Genomic DNA, 19223 nt, shown 5'->3' with positions numbered 1-19223 from the left:
TGTCAACAGTGTTCGATTTTAAAAGATAAGTGTTTTCCATTGGCTTCTGTACAGACACTCTGAGCCAACCCCACTCATGTTAGATGAATGAAGGCTCAAACCTTTAGGGTAAATTATTTCCTTTTCTTTCAATTTCTCCCTTGAATTTCTGAGTATACCCTCTACATACAGAGGATCTAAGTTTTACCTCTCATAAGTCATCAAGTCTCATTATGTAGTTGTTTATTAACTTCTTTACTTAAGCTTGCTGCTGTATGCTCCTTAAGGGAAGAAAAGAAAGGCTTCTGAAGCCAGAAGAACTTGCTGAAAACACGTAAGTCAATGGAGAGCTACACAACAGATGCAAATCACTTCATACTTCACAGATTTCACAGAATATTCTAAGTTGGAAGGGACCCACAAGGATCGTCGAGTCCAGCTGGAAGGTGAATGGCCCGTACAGGGATATTCTCGTACAGACTCAACCCAAGTATGAAAATATTCTACTTTATCCTTTTTTGCTGCCATTAGTTCTGTGGTTCTTTTGCAAGTAGCTGGAGGGAGAGCCCTGAGCTGGGATCAGTGTCAGGGACCCCGTTCTGAACTACAACTGGGGATGTTTGACACTTTTCCACCATTCCAGTTACTTTGTAGAACATGCTGCTGTAATACATTTCCTTCTGAGTCACCCAGTGGGAATCTGCCGTCACTGAAGGCAAGCCCAGGAAAAAAATACGTGTTTTGGGGTGTTTGATACCAGACACAGTTTTGGGGGTGTTTGCTACCAGCTACGGTTTTGTCAGGAACAAGGAGCAGAGGGACTGCTCTGCCATGGCAGTTCTCATGGAGTCAACAAGCCTGAGAACAGAGGAAGTGAGAAAAGCTAATGCCCATGAAACCCACCGCAAACACCACAGTTCTGCTTTCCTGTAGCTGCTGCAGGAGCTACAGTAATTAATTAAATAGCTAGTGTTTAGTAACAGGGGGACAGATGCTGGCTCTGCACAAACACACCTCCTCAGGGCTGTGCTCCCATTGCTGCGTCAGGATGAAAGTCAGAGTCAGCTGACAAGAAAAAGGTGGCAAAAAGATTGGCCTTATTAGGTAATTTCTGATCCCGAGTTGTTGGTCACACCTGGCACACAGAGGCAACCATGGAACAGGTAAAACGTTTGCTATTAAGGAGGTTCTAAATTGAACACAGACTTTTAGCACTGGATCAGGCACCATATTAAGATATTTATATTATAAAAGCTGGTTTGGGAATCTGTTTCTTATTAAATAACATACTCCTTCCCCAACTTGGATCAGATGAGGCGTTTAGAGGCAAATTTTCAGAACTAATCCTGTCATAACTCTGGTCTGTCATTCCCAAATCCAGTCTTGCCCATGGAAATGTGCTGTTTTCAATAAAAGGATGGGTTAACATAGAGAAATAAGGTTCTGACTGCTGTGGCAGTTGGGATGTCTCAATATGTGTGTAATATTTATCAAGTTAATTGAATTTATAATGCAGTAAGTAAAGGCTTTAGTTATCACACTCAACATCTTACAGGACTGAGCCTTTGTGTTGCAGATTTCTTGAGACAGAAATTGTATCTTTGGTGGAGTTTTTTTTTAAAGTACTATTTGTGTAGCCCTACATACGTGTTTTTTATACATAGACATGCCGAATAATAGCATGGAAATGTTGCCAGACACTGTGGAGTTTGTTACTGGTCTGGTAAAACTGGTTTTTTCCTCAGGTGTTCATCAGCTGCCGTCAGGGAATTATGAGAGAATCTCAGATCTATATGAGAATCTCAGATTTCATTTCATTTTAAAATAGATTTTGATGTTTTAACTTGGAAAATATCAGCCTCACAGGTTAAAAAAAGGCAAATAAAGTGGACTAGGCATTTATTATTTATAAAATGTTTTGACTTCTCACATTCTGGTGAGTCAGCAGAGAGCTGTTGCTTAAACAGAACCCAGGGAGTGCACAAGGGAGCAGCTCACTAAAATAGCGTGAACTGCTTCAAAAGGCAAAAAGTCCCTAGGCCCTTTATTTAATGGCACATGGCTGGAAGTGTTGTCTCTTTAACAGAAGACAAATTTACTGTCTGTGAGGATAAGGGGCCGTGGCCATGGCAAGGTGCACTCAGGAGCTGAATGCCCCGCTCAGTGGAGCACAGCAGGTTCCCACTGCCGGTGCTTCCCAGACAGCTCCTAGGTGTTGTCGATGATTGTGCCAGCAGCTCATGGGTCTCCAGCCCTGATGGATCATCAGCCATTCTGTGTCCAGGGAGCACCTCAAGGGCTGGTGGTCACAGCCCCGAGAGGTTCAGTGCTGTGGCTCACCTGACTTGTACAAATCCTGGGTTTTGGGGTGTTTTAAACCCCACTGGGGCTGTTTAGCTGGTACTGGGAGTTATTCAGGGTGTCGTTAATTGGGCAGGGAGAATTTCATGGTTTTGGGGAGTAGTGGAGGACTGGCAAAGCTGGAGTGGCACCGCTGTGGGCGGGCAGGCACCATCAGGGTAGCTGTCATGGAGCGTGCTGGAGTTCTGGGTTAATTATTAAACCTGCAAACAGGTGTCGGGTTTTGGGAACGAACAGTGGAGGTACAGACAATTCCCTCCTTCCCAGTGCCCGAGGGGCAGCAGCTCTCACCTCTACTGAGGCAGCTTTGGAGGGACCACATGCATGGGATGCACCCTGGGAAGAGCCAGCAGGTTTGGGAGGGAGTCCTGCCACTCAGCCCTGGAGTGCTGTGTCCAGTTCTGGGCTCCTCGGGACAAAAAAGGCAAGGAGCTACTGGAGGGGGTCCAGCAGAGGCCACAAAGATGATGGGTGGTCTGAAGCATCTCATGAGGAGAGACTGTTGGAGCTGGGCCTGGTTATTCTGGAGAAAGGAAGGCTGAGAGGGGATCCCATCAATCCACACCAATATCTCAAAGGCGGGTGCCAAGCGAATGGTGCCGGACTCTTTTCACCAAGTCACAAAATTGTTGGGGTTGGAGGGAACCTCGGCAGATCATCCACTCCAATGCCCTGCCAAGGCAGGGTTATCCGGAGCAGGTGACACAGAAATGCATCCAGCTGAGTTTGGAATGTCTCTGCATGATCTCCCCGGGCATCCTGTTCCAGTGCTCAGCCACCCTCATGGAAAGCTCTTCCTCATGTTGAGGAAGTGTTTTCGCTTATGGCCATTGCTCCTCATCCTGTTGCTGGATACCACTGAAAATGATCTTTTTGGTGATGCCCAGCAACAGGATGAGGAGCAATGGCCATAAACGAAAACACAACATTTCGCCTTAACGTGAGGAAGAACATGTTGCGGGTGGCTGAACACTGCAACAGGTGTCCGGGGAGGGCGTGGAGTCTCCCTATTGGGAGATATTCCAACCCCACCTGGACGCGTTCCTGTTACCTGCTCCGGGTAACCCTGCCTTGGCAGGGGGGTTGGACTGGATGATCTGCAAAGGTCCTTTCCAACCCTAAATATTCTGGGATTCTGGGATTCCGTGATTCAGAGCCGCCACCTGTTGCGGCCGCGGGGCCGCGCGGGAGGCGTGCGCGCTCCCGCGGGCGGGAGGGGGGGCGGCGCGCGTGCGCGAGCCGGCGGCGCCGGGCAGCGCGGAGCGGCCTCTTCCTCCCTCCCTTCTCCTCCTCCTTTTCCTCCTCTTCCTCCTCCTCCTCCTCATCCCCGTCCCGGGAGCGCGCTCGGGCGCGTGCTGGCGGCGGCGGGGGCGCGCGCGGGCTCGGCGGGGGCGCAGCGCGGGGATTGTTCGCGCCGCCGCTCGGGGAAGCGGAACGCGGGGAGCGCTCCCCGCCGCGCCCCCGCTGCCTCCTCCTCATCCTCCTCCTCGGCCGCCTCCGCCTCCCGCCCCGCCGCCCCCGTGTCCGCGCCGGACCCCCACCCCGCCGCCAATATTCCCGAGATCAAGCGCTACGCGGCGGCGGCGGGGCCGGCGGCGGGGCCCGGGGCGGGCGGCGGGGCCGGCGGCGAGAGCAGCGAGGCCGCCACCGCCGCCATGGAGGCGCTGGGACCCGGTGAGAGCCGCGGGGGGGGCGCGGGGGCCGCGGCCTGTCGGGCCGTGACAGCGGGGGAAGGAGGCCGCGGGCCCGGCGGGGCGCCCCGGCGGCAGCGGGGCCCGCTCGGAGCCGCCGGCGCTGCCTGGTGCGGAGGAGCCGCAGCGGGTCGCGAAACTTTGCGCGGGGGTTGCGGATGCCCTCACGGCCCCGCTGCTGCCGGGGCTACCGGGGGACGCGCCTCGCTCTCTCCGGGGTGAACGGGACGGGACTAGGAGCGGGACAGCGACAGCGAGGGGACGGGGACAGGCAGGGCTCTGGTGTCACAGAGATGTGCGCCCTGCAACCTGTGCAATGATAAGTTTTATGTTTGACATTGAGCTATTTCTGAGAGTTTAAGGTGATACTGTCTGAAAATACGGTTGTTTATTTCTTTAACAAAGTTCGCTTAAATATTGGTGGGGTTTTGCATGTGGTGTTTTCCTGCTTGTGTCTTATTCCATGATTATTCTTCTACCAAATGCCTGCAGGATGTATTTCTAGCCCTCGGTGGCCTGTACACCTGACCCATTAAGTTCCCATTCAAACGATTGGTATAATCGAAGTGATGTTAATTTTGGTGTGATAGAAAACGCTTATTGACACAAAGGTGCAATTCCAGAAGAATCCAGAGTTTGAGGTAGTGAGGGCTGACTCAGAGCCTGCTGTATGTGTGTGATGTATCGTGGCCTCCCTGAGTTCCAGCTGGAGAAGCAGATCCTCTTTCAGTTTTGAAAACTGCTTCCTGTCTGAAGCAACTCGGTTGAGGTGCTTAGTACGAAATGATTGTGGGATAGGAGAAATTAAAATATAACAGCACATACAACCCTAGTCAGGCTGATCAGATAAAAATCCTGTAATGCCAGGGCAGCCTGGCTTCAAATGGGAGAACAGTTTTTAGCTGATTCTCTGGAATCCTTTGAGAAATAACTTTCGGAAGGAGGAGATGTAAGTTTTATCTCTTTTGGACAGAACAGAGGACAGCGTTGCTGTGCGTGTTTGCAGAACTTGTCAATACCAAGGGAGGAAAATGGGTAAATATAGTTGTCATTTAATCTCTTGCAGGAGGTCAGTGCCTGCACTTCCTTCAGACTAATTAGCATGGGATTAATGGATCATCTCTCGTATCCAAATAAGCACAGCAAACTTTGATTGCCCTCAATGATTCATGCTTGTCAAGACAGCTGTAGTTTTTTTAAACACTAACTGTACCCCACAACTGGTCTGACTGTGACGGAGCACGATCCGTCAGGCCGGTGCGGAGCCAGGAGCGTGTCCTGTGGGGTGTCTGTCTCTGACAGCCCCCTGCCACTGTGAGCTGATGTGGCAGTGGGCTTCAGCTGCTTACATGCTCTGTGTTCCTTCTGCTTAAAAGTATTCCAGGGCTGGTGTCCTCAGGTTGGTAATTTTATTTGGTAATGCAGTAGCCAGTGGATGGCTTGTAAATCTGGTGTGGAATCTCCTGGGATTTGGTCCTGGGCTTAGTTTATGGTTGTGTTAAAGTTTATTGCTGCACCCTGAAGTGTACTCAAATAGGAGTCACCTACCTCTCCTCTCTTCTGGTACAAACTCTGAGCCTTTGTCTTACATGCATGCTAAATTTGCCCTAAGTTTTATGATAGGTTTATTATTGCATTCTAGTGAGACTTCTTGCCCTCTCCTTTGCTGCTCTACAACAGAGGGAAGACACTTTGATCACACTGAGCCCTGCTCAGATATAGACAAACCCATGAAAATATACCAATGTCATTTGCTTTATGTGCAGTGTCAGCTGAGGCTGTGATCGATTTAAAAAAATAGTCAGTTTAATCTCGTTAACATGGTATCTCAGATCTTAAGACTTTGAGGAGGGTAACTGAAGGCTTCCCTAGTGACCAGCTTGCATGTGAGTAATGCTTCCAGGCCTCTAATAATTTCCTCCTTAGAGCTGTTCCTGAAGCTCTTTTTTGTCCCAGTAAAATATCTCCTCCATGTCTGTAGGAGTCCATACCTGTCTAATGCTTTCTCCCTTATCCTTCTGTTTAGAAGAAAGCCTGAACCTTTCCTCACTCCTGCCTTTCCGTTGGAATTTTAAATTGGATCATTAACATCTGAACTTCAAGCCTGTAGTGAAAACAATGACAAAATGTGGCTTTTGTGGCTGTTGGTTTGTTCTGGAAATGGAAGTTGGGATGTATTTATCTTTGCATTACATGAAAATACATAATATTTGTATGGTTGCATTCCCTGTCAGGACTCTGTGAAGTTCCTAACCACAGTCATGAATAAATGCCACTAAAAATTTAAGAATTATTTATGGCACCTACCTATACATGCTTTAGGGAGCACATTTTTTACCTTGAAGTTCTGAGCAGCTGGAAGGCTGAGCCTCTTTGAATGCCTCTGTTTGCAACCTCGGAACGCTTAAGATTTCTTCCTGCCCAGTCAAAAAGTCACCCATAGCACACCTGAGAGGTGCATGGAGTGAGCCATCACATCTCATACGTATTTATTTGACTTTCCTAGGGCCCCCAACGAGCCTTTTCCAGCCGCCGCGTCGCCCAGGCCTGGGCACTGTTGGGAAACCCATCCGTCTCCTGGCCAACCACTTCCAGGTTCAGATCCCCAAGATAGATGTTTATCACTATGATGTAGATATCAAACCAGAGAAACGCCCCCGAAGAGTCAACAGGTAGGAGTTATTCAGTAAAGGTTTACTGATTTAAATTAACTGTATATACCTGAATGTAAGAAAACTGTGCATCCTAGGAATTCTCCATCTGCTAAAGGCCTGTTTGTGTTTGTACTGTGGTCAGCAGCTGCCTTTCAGTGAACTATAATATTCTTATTTTTATGAAGATGTGTCGCAATTGGCCCATAATCTGGAAGGCTCTGGGAAATGTACTGAGCATTGACCTCCAGCTGGCTTTATTTTACAGTCTATAAGTGAATGTCCCTGGTTAATTGTTCCACAGTCTGTTACACAAACGTGTAGCAGCTGAGGGGACGTATTTCAGCTTGTAGATTTTGGAGTCCACATGTGGATAAGTCCACGGAGTGCTCCTACCCACCCCAAGGCAGGTGCTTTTGTCTGCTCCTGTGTCTGAACATCTCTCCAGATTCCTCTGCCAGTTTTGGTTGTAGCTCTGCTGACAGTACAGATACCTGTACAGACACCTGTGTGTGCCACCTGTGTCTTAACCTGGAGGTGACATTTACAGCTCCTGATGTGACCTGGGGGTGCTCTCGTGCATTATTGTTTTTCATATCTTGCTCCTTTAAGAAAAAGTGAAAAACAGAATTTTGAATTGTGTAAGCCCATTGCTGAATTTTCTATTCTTCCACTTAACTCAATGAATCACTCCCTAGGGAGGTGGTGGATACGATGGTGAGGCACTTCAAGATGCAGATATTTGGGGATCGGCAGCCTGGGTACGATGGGAAGAGGAACATGTACACAGCACACCCCTTACCCATTGGCAGGGACAGAGTAAGTGTTGCCTTAAGTTTCTATGGGAAAACTTACAGTGTCATTGGAAAAGTGTTCTTTTATTGATGTAAACCCAAAACACTGTCACACCTATTGGTGTAGTCTTGGCAGGGCCAGTCAGGGTCTCTAAGAGCTCACTGGTGTTTCACTGAAGTTTGTGTCTTTGGGTTTCTAATTCCCAGCTCTTCAGCTGGAGAATATCATGAGATGTGAGAACTACGTTGTGCTCTTATAAGCTGCAAGGAGATTATTTTTCTTTCACTCTGATGGGAACTTCCCTTTTCTCTGTTCTGACCCTCGTTCTGAATGATAAAGTTGTAGCTGATGATGACTTTGGTTGGGTTTGGCTGCACTGTGGAGATACGTCCTCCTGTTCCAGGGGAACAACTGGATCAGCTGTTCCTGCCTTGCACGTGGACCCGAGCTCTAAACAAAACTTCACCCCATCTACTGATCTCCCAAGGGATCTGGTCATTGCTGTGCCATGGGGGATGCCCAGGATGAGGTCACAGTTTCCCCTGGGCTGTGGGCTGTGAGAGTCATCCCAAGTGCTGTGCCAGAACTCTTGAGATTTGTGTTTCCCAGCGAGTCTCCTTTTTGACCAAAAGGTTTTCTTGCCTTCCCATTTGGTTCACAAAACATCTTGCTATTAATTGGCTGACTTAAAAAAATGACTCACCGTTCTCCAGAGCTTTGATGTCACCATACTAATTACTGCTTAAAATTTACATTTAAAGATACTTCAGTGCAGTTTCTCACATGAACAAATGACAAACTTTCAAAGTCCTGAGGGAACCAATTGTAATGTTTTAAGGTCATTACCCAAACTAATCATCAAAAATACAGACTCAAAGGACACCTAGGAGAAAACTGTACCATTGCTGAGTGTTGTGTCTGTCTGCAATCCATAACAAAAGCTTGTGCTTAATTCTCTTGTGCCCATGGCAGGTGGATATGGAGGTTACACTTCCAGGAGAGGGGAAGGACCAGACATTTAAGGTTTCCATTCAGTGGGTGTCAGTCGTCAGCCTTCAGATGCTGCTGGAAGCTCTGGCAGGGCACTTGAATGAAGTTCCTGAAGATTCTGTACAGGCACTGGATGTAATCACACGGCACCTTCCCTCCATGAGGTGGGTACCTGTGGGGCCTTCCTGACTGGGTATGTCTTCTATCCATCTTAACATTTGTGTTAGTTATTCCTTGCTGCTGCTCTGCTGCCCATTACACCTCTGTGGTAGAAGGGATGAGGGATACAGCCATGTAATTCAACACCTGCCTTACAAATTTGCACTAGAATAGGGAAATGTGATCTGAACTAAGGCCTTCTGTCTGCTGGTCATGTTTCTAACAGGAATTTGCGGTACCCTTTCCAGCTGCACTGTCAGAAAAGGCTTTATGTGCTTGCCATGAGTGAGCTCTGACAGTTATAACATGCTGTAGAAATGTGTTTTAAACACCATAGGTGTGAATGTAAAAAGTATATGAGAAATAAATGATCAGACTATTAATTCTCTGATTTTTTTCAGGTACACCCCTGTGGGTCGCTCCTTTTTCTCCCCTCCTGAAGGTTATTACCACCCCCTGGGAGGGGGCAGGGAGGTCTGGTTTGGTTTCCACCAGTCGGTCCGTCCTGCCATGTGGAACATGATGCTCAACATCGATGGTGTGTAGGAGATTCTGTCTCACTCATGTAACAGAGTTCTTTGTGCTTCTCAGTTAATTGTCCTATCTTTTTATCTTAGTGTCAGCGACTGCTTTCTATCGTGCCCAGCCTATCATTGAGTTCATGTGCGAGGTCTTGGACATCCAGAACATCAGTGAACAAAGCAAACCTCTGACAGACTCCCAGCGTGTCAAGTTTACCAAAGAAATCAGAGGTAAAAGCTTGTCCTAAAGATGCTGCAAGAAAATACTGAAACCTGCTCATACTGTGTCGTAATGAAAATTTGACACATGAGGAACTGGGCAGTTCCTTTTTGCCTTCATCCTCCTCAAAGGTGATTCCTGTCCCTGAATTTATTTTCTTTGGGTTTTCAGGTCTAAAAGTAGAGGTTACCCACTGTGGCCAGATGAAGAGAAAATACCGAGTTTGCAACGTTACCCGGCGACCAGCCAGTCACCAGACGTACGTATCAAGCACTGCCTGACAGTTCTTAAAATCTTCAACCTAGTAAATATACCTGGAATATATTTGGTATATTGTTTATGCAGGAATAGTTGATTCTGGAGATGAAGCAGCTGTGTGGCTTTTACAGGAATGTTTAGTATTAGTGGAGTAGAGGAATAATGTGGGTTTTGACCACTGCTTTATTTCCTTCAACCCAGGAAAATTGAGCTATATCCTGGCTTTTAAATACAGTTGTCAAAAGCTCCCATTTTTAAAATAGCTAAAATATGAGAAATTCAGTATATAGACTAAAATCTTTTCATAAAGAAGAGATCCAGTAACTAAGGAAAATAGAGATTTGCTAAAGATAGTCTGGAATAGGTTTTTTTCCTTTAAAAAATCTGACAAAGTCTAACCAGAACAAACATAATTTCTAGGTTCCCTCTGCAGCTGGAGAATGGGCAGGCCATGGAGTGCACAGTAGCTCAGTATTTTAAGCAGAAGTACAGTCTGCAGCTGAAATACCCTCACCTGCCCTGTCTTCAGGTGGGACAGGAACAGAAACACACGTACCTGCCGCTGGAGGTAAGGATCCGAGTCCTGCACTGTGGTGTGTCCTCTGTTAAATGGTGTCACAGCACCTCTCCCTGCTCCTGTGCAGGTGTGTAACATCGTGGCTGGCCAGAGGTGCATCAAGAAGCTCACAGACAATCAGACCTCGACCATGATAAAAGCAACAGCCAGGTCTGCCCCAGACAGGCAGGAGGAGATCAGCAGACTGGTGAGTATTTTTCCAGCTGCACAGTCTGTGTTGTCACTTTTCATGGCATTTCCAGAGCATTGGAGCAGGTGATGATGAGCAGCATGACCAAGACAGAAGTTAAAAAATCTGTCTTGGTTAAAACAAATCCCATCTAAACAGAAAGGCTGTTGATGGCAAAGAGGGCAGAGTCACCTGAAGCTTTAGTGTAGTGACATCAGTACTTGTCTTGTCCCCAGGTGAAGAGTAACAGTATGGTTGGTGGGCCTGATCCGTATCTGAAGGAGTTTGGAATTGTTGTCCATAACGAAATGACAGAGCTGACAGGCAGGGTTCTGCCAGCCCCAATGCTGCAGTATGGAGGCAGGGTGAGTTTCCACGTCTTGTAAAACTCCTTATCCTGAGGTTATTGAAATTCATGAGATGTTTTGTGTATCTTCTCATGAGGCTTCTTCTGGTGGGCTACAGTCAAAACAGAGCAGTACTTTATTTCTAGTTTGCCTTTGGTTTTTACCTAGAACAAGACTGTGGCCACACCAAACCAAGGCGTGTGGGACATGAGAGGGAAACAGTTCTATGCTGGCATTGAGATTAAAGTTTGGGCTGTTGCCTGTTTTGCTCCTCAGAAACAATGCAGAGAAGACTTGCTGAAGTAAGTATTTCCCTATTTATTCAGGATTCTATTGCAAGGTGTGTTTTTCTCATGTTTCTGAAAAGTGATGTGTGGTATAAGTTGATTTTCCCCTGCCCTTCAAATTACCCCACAGAATCCTAAAGAAAGAGGTTGTGTGAACCACTTATTGGTAAAAATCATGGTTGCAATAATGCTCAGATAAATCAGGTGGATAAGTAAAAATTTACCAGAGCATCAGTATTAGTTTGGAAATCTGCCTCAGGATGTTCATCTCAAATGTCTCTTTCTGTAAGGCTTGTAAAATTACAGAAGCTGATGACCTTCCTCAGAGAGAATTAGAGTCATGTTAGCGAGTTCCTGATGGGGATAGAATTGCTAAAAAATAATTACCGTAGTGCTGTGAAATAGCAGAAATAGCTTAGATCTGGTTGATAAAACTGATGAGTGAACCATAGTGAAAAGGCCAGGACAAATCCGCTTCTGTTTCAGGAGTTTCACAGACCAGCTGCGCAAGATCTCCAAGGACGCCGGGATGCCGATCCAGGGCCAGCCCTGCTTCTGCAAGTACGCCCAGGGTGCAGACAGCGTGGAGCCCATGTTCAAACACTTAAAGCTGACTTATGTTGGCCTGCAGCTCATCGTGGTGATTCTGCCCGGGAAGACGCCTGTGTATGGTATGGAGAAGGGGCTGTAAAGTGATCAGGAGTTGTACTGCAAGTGGGTGGCAGAGGAGGTAATGGGTTCTCTTTAAAAGGGTGTTTTGGAGCTGGTTTGTCAGGCCTGATTGGAGAACTTGTATTACCAAAGAGCAAACTGAACCTTTATCAGTGAAGTTTCAAGGATCTGAATTACAGTAACATTTGAAAAAAAATACGAGCAAGCAGGAACCACTGCCTTATTTTCTGTCACAGCTGAAGTCAAGCGGGTTGGAGATACTCTTCTAGGCATGGCCACACAGTGTGTTCAGGTAAAGAACGTGGTCAAAACCTCACCACAAACGCTGTCTAACCTGTGTCTGAAGATCAATGCCAAGCTCGGGGGAATCAACAATGTGCTGGTACCTCATCAAAGGTAAGAGTCAATCAAAAGCTCTTCATAATGTCTGCATTGTCAAGGAAAATGGTGTTGTTTTGTTGTGTTTGCTAAAATGATACTTTTCAAAATAAAACACGCTTTAGAAATTCCCACAGTCTGGAGTGGACAGTGGAGGATATGTCTGCATTTGGAGTGTTCCCAGTAAGCCCTGAGCCAAGGGGAATCAGAGCCATCCAGCAGTCAGAGCCACCAAGCTCACCAAGGTTTTTTTTCCTGTCTCTTTCCTGCCTTTGGATTCACTCAGTCTGCCTTTTCCTCTTGCCACCTCCTAAAGCATCCTGTGTTTGCTTCCAAATTGAAAGAGAAGGAGTGAGGAGTGACTTGGAATCAATGCTTGTAACTTGGTCTGCCTTTGACTCTGTCCTTGTCACTTTCTGTTCTTTCTGGACTGTAAGTGCTTGAGGCAGTGAACTTTATCCTTAAAGATTCTGACAGGTTTTAGTTCTGTTCTGTGCTTTGGATGCACCTTCCTCAGCTGTAATTTTTTCTTTTGTTTGTGGCCCTCCTTCCTTTGCTCTTCTTATTTATTGTTATGAGTTGATAAGAGGCCTAAAGCACCTCTCCTCTCAAGTCAGGTTGAGAAAGTTGAGGTTGTTCAGCCTGGAGAAGAGAAGGTTGTGTGAAAACCTCACAGCACCTTCCGCTATCTGAAGGGGCTGACAAGGAAGCTGAAGAGGGACTGTAGTAATGGATTCACACTAAAAGAGAGTAGGTCTACGTTAGAGATTAGGAAGAAATTTCTTCCCTGTGAGGGTGGTGAGGCCCTGGCACAGGTTGCCCAGAGAGGCTGTGGCTGCCCCATCCCTGGAAGTGTCCAAGGCCAGGTTGGCCAGGGCTTGGAGCAACCTGGGATAGTGGCAGATGTCCTTGCCCAGGGCAGGGGGTGGAACTGGATGGGCTTTAAGGCCCCTTCCAACCCAAACCCTTCTGGGATTCTGGGATTCTAACTAAAAACCCTTCATCTTATCAAACAGGCCCTCGGTGTTCCAGCAGCCAGTGATCTTTTTGGGAGCAGATGTCACTCACCCTCCTGCTGGGGATGGGAAGAAGCCTTCCATCGCAGCTGTGGTGGGCAGCATGGACGGGCACCCCAGCCGCTACTGCGCCACGGTGCGCGTGCAGACCTCGCGCCAGGAGACCTCCCAGGAGCTGCTCTACAGCCAGGAGGTGATCCAGGACCTGACCAACATGGTGCGGGAGCTGTTGATCCAGTTCTACAAATCCACTCGTTTCAAGCCCACGAGGATCATTTACTACAGAGGGGGAGTGTCGGAAGGACAGATGAAACAGGTATTGTCTGATAATTTTTTGCTGCTTGTGAAAAGGGATTGATATACAGCTACGTGGATTATAAGGGATTGGCCCTTGAAAAAAATATATTTATTTATGTAGGTTATATTTGTTATTGGAAAAATTTAAGTTTCCTTGAATTGTCCCGGGCAAGCACAATGTACACTTACCCATCTGATGATGTTCCTTACGATGTGGCATTTGTACACAGGGAAAAAAGCAATCAAATACCTACTGAATTCATCACATAATAGTTAAACCTTCTGCTTGTAGGTAGCTTGGCCAGAGCTGATCGCCATCCGGAAGGCCTGCATTAGTTTGGAAGAAGATTATAGGCCAGGAATAACCTACATTGTTGTGCAGAAAAGGCATCACACCAGGCTGTTCTGTGCCGACAAAACTGAAAGGGCAAGTACTGGTTCCATGAGGGGGAGGTGATGGCACAGGAAAAGTGGGATTGTTTTATTCATTGGGGTGCGATCTGTCTTGCCCACTAAAGCTGTACAAGCAGCAGCAGTACTGGGTGGTAACAGGCTTTCTCTAGCAAAATAACCAGTTCCTCCCTTTTTTATTGCTCTACATCAGATGGAACAGCTTGTTCCCCCTTTTGGAATAGGTGTGCTCAGTATGCAGTATTTGTGTACCTGGAGCTGTATCCTGGGTTTTTATAGTCCAAGATTCCTGATGATGAGCTGACCTGGCTGTTCACTCTGTTCCCTGTTCTGTTTCCAGGTGCATCTAAGATGTGCCTGTGCCACAAATCCACAGGCCAGCTGAGGAACCTTCTTTAGGGAAGCGCTTGATCTGAGGTTTGCTTAAAAACCCAGATCTCCGGGGTGTGAGGGCAAACAAGGGTACGAAATAAATTTATCTCAGGAATCTGCATTTTCAGATCCTGAATTACTTGTGTAGGCTTTATCCCACTCTGCAGTTTTAATGGTGCTGGCAAGGGTTTTATTTTCCTCTGATGACACACCAGCTGGATTTGGTGAAGTTTCTAAAAATGAATTCACAGAGAACATTTTCATTCCTGCTATGTAAACGACCTTAATGTTTTTTCACCTTTTTGAGCAGTAAATTTTCCAGCAGCTTTCAATAGAGCCTACCTCTGAAGGCATTTTTGGGTCACTTCCAAAAAAGCCCATGGACTAATAATAAACTTTTCTCACTAGGTGGGTAAAAGTGGCAACGTACCAGCAGGCACTACTGTGGACAGCACCATCACACATCCCTCTGAATTTGACTTTTACCTCTGTAGCCATGCAGGAATTCAGGTAATGCCAGCTCTGTTGCCCTCAAGCTGTGGGACTAAATCCTTGTAGTTGTCCCCATGGGAATTGTCACTTCTGTTTGTCGCTTGGCAGACTCAGAGCGTGTCGGTGCCCGCTTGGCACTGACTCCTGGGTGCCTGCTGGAAGGTGCAGCCTGCAGGTACCACCTCTGTGCTTGCTGCTGCTCTCCAGCTGACTGCTCACCTGGTCTCTGCAGGGAACCAGCCGGCCCTCCCACTACCAGGTGTTGTGGGATGACAACTGCTTCACAGCAGACGAGCTGCAGCTGCTGACGTACCAGCTGTGCCACACGTACGTGCGCTGCACCCGCTCCGTCTCCATCCCCGCGCCCGCCTACTACGCCAGGCTGGTGGCCTTTCGGGCCAGGTACCATCTTGTGGACAAGGATCATGACAGGTAAGGAATGGCCTTGTCCTCCTGGTAGGCAGGTAGTGAAGCTGAGCTGTGCCGCTTGTCCCAGTTGTTCACGGGTGTGTGTCTGCTCACAGCGCTGAGGGCAGCCACGTGTCGGGGCAGAGCAACGGCCGTGATCCGCAGGCGCTGGCCAAGGCCGTGCAGATCCACCACGACACCCAGCACACCATGTATTTCGCTTGAGAGCACCTGGGAAGATGAGGCAAAACAACAACCCATGCAGTCCTGAAGTGTTTGGAAGCCTCCTGCTCTATCCAGGGCCGGGGGATTTTGGACTGCCCACTACCAGCAGCTCCGGACAGTCGCACTGAATCTGTTCTTCACTGCAACGTCTGATGCACCAACACAATTGAGCCATTTGTTTCATTGTTTTCTGTACTAGAAATCCATAGACTTGTCTTTTCTGATGCATTGGACCGAATTTTTACCTCAAAGCGCAAAGGCCGATCATCCTGAAATTTTTCAAGGACTTGGCACGAAAGGTTTCTATCGAATCTTTTGCTAGCTGTGGTTTTTCAGTTCTCCTCATCCCATGAGCTGACGGTGACTGCTGCCCTGTCTCCGTGCCCTGCTTCGTGAGTATGATGTGATGGCAAAATGTTTTATCCAGCTCTCTGTAATCCTTCTGTCGTGTGGGGCCATAGATTTTTTAATGGAGATTTTAGACTTCACTACTGTAAAATGCCTTTTAACAAACATAACTTTCACAGGTATTGCAGTTTTTTGTCAGTTTTACTAATTATCTTTTTAATCTCTGCAGTCTTGGGCTGCAAAGCAATTGCACTATACTGCGAGTTAATAGGTGGTTCTTGTTCTGTGAATGTGTAATATAACTAATAGTGATGCCTGTCAGTAGATTTTAATGATAATGGTTATAAATAATACTGCCATGGTATCGTAACAAGTACTGAACCATCATTTCCCCCCTCTAAAAATGATAAAACAAAAAAAAAAATTTAGCTTTTAGGTATTTTGCAAACTTTTACAAAAGTGCCCACTTTATGCTGCTGTGTGGTTTGATAAATCTAAGTGATTTTAAAACTTTTTTCTCATAGAAGGTTTAACTTTGGCAATAAATCTTTGTTTTTTAAGCCCCCCCAACAGTGTAATTTTCTAGCTGAGGATTGTGCATGAGTTTAACCAACATTCTCGTGTCGTTTTCTGAACACACAATTTGGCAGTTTCTGAAACAAATTAGAAAAGACGCATTTCCATGCTTTTTTTAAGAATTATTTTTAACTGTTTTATATTCACTGTTGGTGTCCTGTCTACAACATTTTTTATAAGCTTGGAAACTGGGTGTTCCGTGTAGGAAAGGCCAATGTGTACAGTCAAAATGTATTGTGTGACAGGCAACCTGAGGACTTGTACCAGCATTTTGAACTGTTTTTTTTTCCTGGGAATCTGGGTTGCCCACACAACTGCATTTACAGCATGTTGAACCCGTGTGAGTCTCAAATGCTGATTCTGTCCCAGCCTAGAAATTAGGGTTTTTAATCTGCTTGGCTTTTTTCAGCTGCAACCTGTAATCCAGAACAGGGACCTGGTTTCCCTGGTATTCCTGTAATCCATGAACGTAGTAATTTAAGATTAGATTCCTTACCGTATACCTGAGTCAGTGCAGATTAAATCTTATTCCTAAACTGAGGAGGAGTTTGAGAAGCCCAAGGATTGCACTGTGGTCTCTGATACTTGTGTGGGGTTTGCTGCTAAGTTGTCTGCTGTCCCAAAGCTTAGGAACCAGCCCCCTCCAAATTTCAGCAATAGGAAATGCTGTTTCCTTCAGTCTTTAAGCTTGTAAATAAATGAAAGTTTACATTTCTAAATGCTGTTGTTTTCAGTTGTACCAGAGTACACTGAACATCTTCAAACAGTTTTATAACCTCCTTGCCAGTAGTACGTCTCATAAATTAAGTTTAACCTCTTTTCATTTCTTTTGAAAATGGGACTGAAGTGAACCCTGCCCCTGCACGTGCCAGGACAGGTTTAGACTGAAAAAACAAAAAGATTCTTTTTAGTTTTTTAACTTTTTTTTTAAAGAATACCTCACTTGTGTAATAAAATCAGGACATGTGGGTGGGAGACTGACCGCTGCTTTTCTCAGTACTCGTTCAGGGAGAAGACACAAAAACCCTTTTTAGAGTGAACTCTGACTGACCCAACACACACGGAGAACTTTGGCACCTTGAAAAGCACCTGAGCACCTGTTGGAGGTGGTAGGATCCAAGATCCCTGATTTGAGTTTGTGCACTAGGAATGGGGCTGGTTTAACAAGGGTGCATAAAAAATGAACTTTATCACCAATTAGTTGTCCAGTGCCAAGCACTCCTGGTTGAGACTGAGGGAAGGGAGAGCCTCTCCTTGGTTTGCCTGTGACTGGATATTTGACCTCAGACCAGGTGGAGCATCAGCCCCTGGCGAGCCCTGGGCCACCACCTGTGCAGGGCTGGTGTGAGCCCACCCTGGGCACAGGCCTGGAGTTTTGGGGGGAAAGCACTGAAGTTCAGGATCCAAGTTGCAGCAGTGCTGCCCTAGGCAGGTCTGAGCCCAAGTCTGGAGGACTTGAGGACCTGGGTGAGCCCTGTGGGCCTGAGTGACTCATTCTGCATGTGTCAATCAATGGGAAGATGTGCATTCTGTAGCTGTAGTTTTAGGGTGTTTTGATTTTTGTTTTTTGGGGTTTTTTTATAAATAAAGCCTGTTGGCCACTGTTTAGCTCTGTGGTGTGAAAGATTTTAAATGTAGCAAAGTTCAAAGAGTTGGGGAAGGGGGTGGTTGATATATATAAAAAAATATATATATTTAAAAAGGGGGGGGAGGGGGCAGAAATCCTGTTTTCCACCCGGTTCTGCTTGCTTTGTCCCTGCTGAGTTCCGAACAAGCTCTGGCAATCCCTAGTTAGCCTCTCTTCACCAGTCTGGCTCTTGTATTCCTGTGAGTTACCCAGGGTCGTGCCCGGAGCTACATCCAAAGGGCGCAGAGGTCGGTGGACGGGATGTCCCGTGTCCACCCTCGCTCGGCCCTTCGGATGGGGACGAGCCCTGGTTCAGAGCCGGTGTCTGACAGCCCCGACCCCCAACCCCTTTGTGGATGTGCTGTAGGAGTTTTCTTGCTCAATAGCGAGGGAGTGACTGCTTTCATTTTCAGAAGGCAGGGCCGGAGGGCATTGGATCCATCCCAATCCTGATCCACTGCGAGGCTCTTTCCCTGTGCACTGGAGGAAAGATCTTGCACTAAATATCACTTACAGATTTTCTTAGACCTTGCTATTGACATTTTCATATTTCTATGTCTAGAGGCTGCAACTTCAATGTAAAATGTTTGCATTTGTTCAGTTTGACTTCTGATGTAATTTTTTGGTTTCTATATTGTTAGACTTGTAATGTTTCAAATGGTATTTTATTAACTTTGGGCTGGATGTATGTCTCTAGCAATACGAGGTACTTTCTAAACTGTCCTGGGGCTCACAGCCCTGTGTCGAGATAAGATGCTGGTTGTGTACAATTGCAATGTATTTTTTTTTTTTTTAGCCTGCAGGGATATTTTGTGTTCATGTGTCCAAAAATAATAATAATAATAAAAAAAAATTGGCATTCTCGTGCCAAATGTTCTGTTTTTTCTTATTGCTGTCGAATAAATGCAATGTACAGAGTGAGCAACCAATACTGTTGCCTGTAAACAAATGTCTTATTTAACTTTTAATTAAAACTTGTACACAATGTGTCACCTGTGGAACTCATTACCACAATATATCTATTTCTGATGCATTAAGAGTTAGCAAGTTACAGAAATATGTATGGGTGACATCTCCCGGGATCCGAAAGGAAGCTGAAATTGCAAACCCCAGGGGCGGGCTTCAGAATGGGCCTATTTTTTTAATGTTTGGGAAATTACAGAGAAAATTTGGTGTTAATGGACTGTACCTGCCTGGAGAGGGGATTCTATATCAGAGAGATGCGATGAATACAAGAGCGGTTGGCTGCTTCATCTTCTCTATGTGAGGTGAGGGTTCGTCTCCTCAGACAGCTGCGCTGCACTATAAATACTGCAGAAAGGACAGGAAAAGCTTTTGGAGGAGGCCAGAGCGTGGGAGCTGTGACTGAAACCGGGACAGGATTGTCTGAAATCCC

General features: G+C 46.5%; 1 protein-coding gene across 2 annotated transcripts; it reads left to right on the top strand.

Annotated features, from left to right (window-relative positions):
• The first annotated feature begins 3592 nt into the window (after positions 1–3592).
• Positions 3593–18814, top strand: LOC138121865 (protein argonaute-4). Of its 2 annotated transcripts, XM_069035787.1 has the most exons (19): positions 3593–4014; positions 6538–6703; positions 7381–7501; positions 8450–8631; positions 9028–9164; positions 9244–9378; positions 9539–9626; positions 10046–10193; positions 10270–10389; positions 10608–10736; positions 10887–11020; positions 11492–11676; positions 11914–12073; positions 12181–12300; positions 13072–13387; positions 13661–13795; positions 14560–14661; positions 14876–15075; positions 15168–18814. In XM_069035787.1, exons 1-19 carry the CDS (start codon positions 3996–3998, stop codon positions 15274–15276), a joined length of 2706 nt encoding a protein of 901 aa, XP_068891888.1. In that variant the 5' UTR covers positions 3593–3995; the 3' UTR covers positions 15277–18814. The 2 variants fall into 2 exon arrangements, with proteins under 2 accessions (XP_068891888.1, XP_068891889.1); XM_069035788.1 differs by lacking the exon at positions 12181–12300.
• The last annotated feature ends 409 nt before the right edge of the window (positions 18815–19223 follow it).

Source organism: Aphelocoma coerulescens, chromosome 23, assembly GCF_041296385.1.
Source record: "Aphelocoma coerulescens isolate FSJ_1873_10779 chromosome 23, UR_Acoe_1.0, whole genome shotgun sequence".
NCBI classification, from domain to species: Eukaryota; Metazoa; Chordata; class Aves; order Passeriformes; family Corvidae; genus Aphelocoma; species Aphelocoma coerulescens.
Note: the sequence above shows the minus strand (reverse complement) of the source record. Positions and strands in the feature narration are given on the sequence as shown.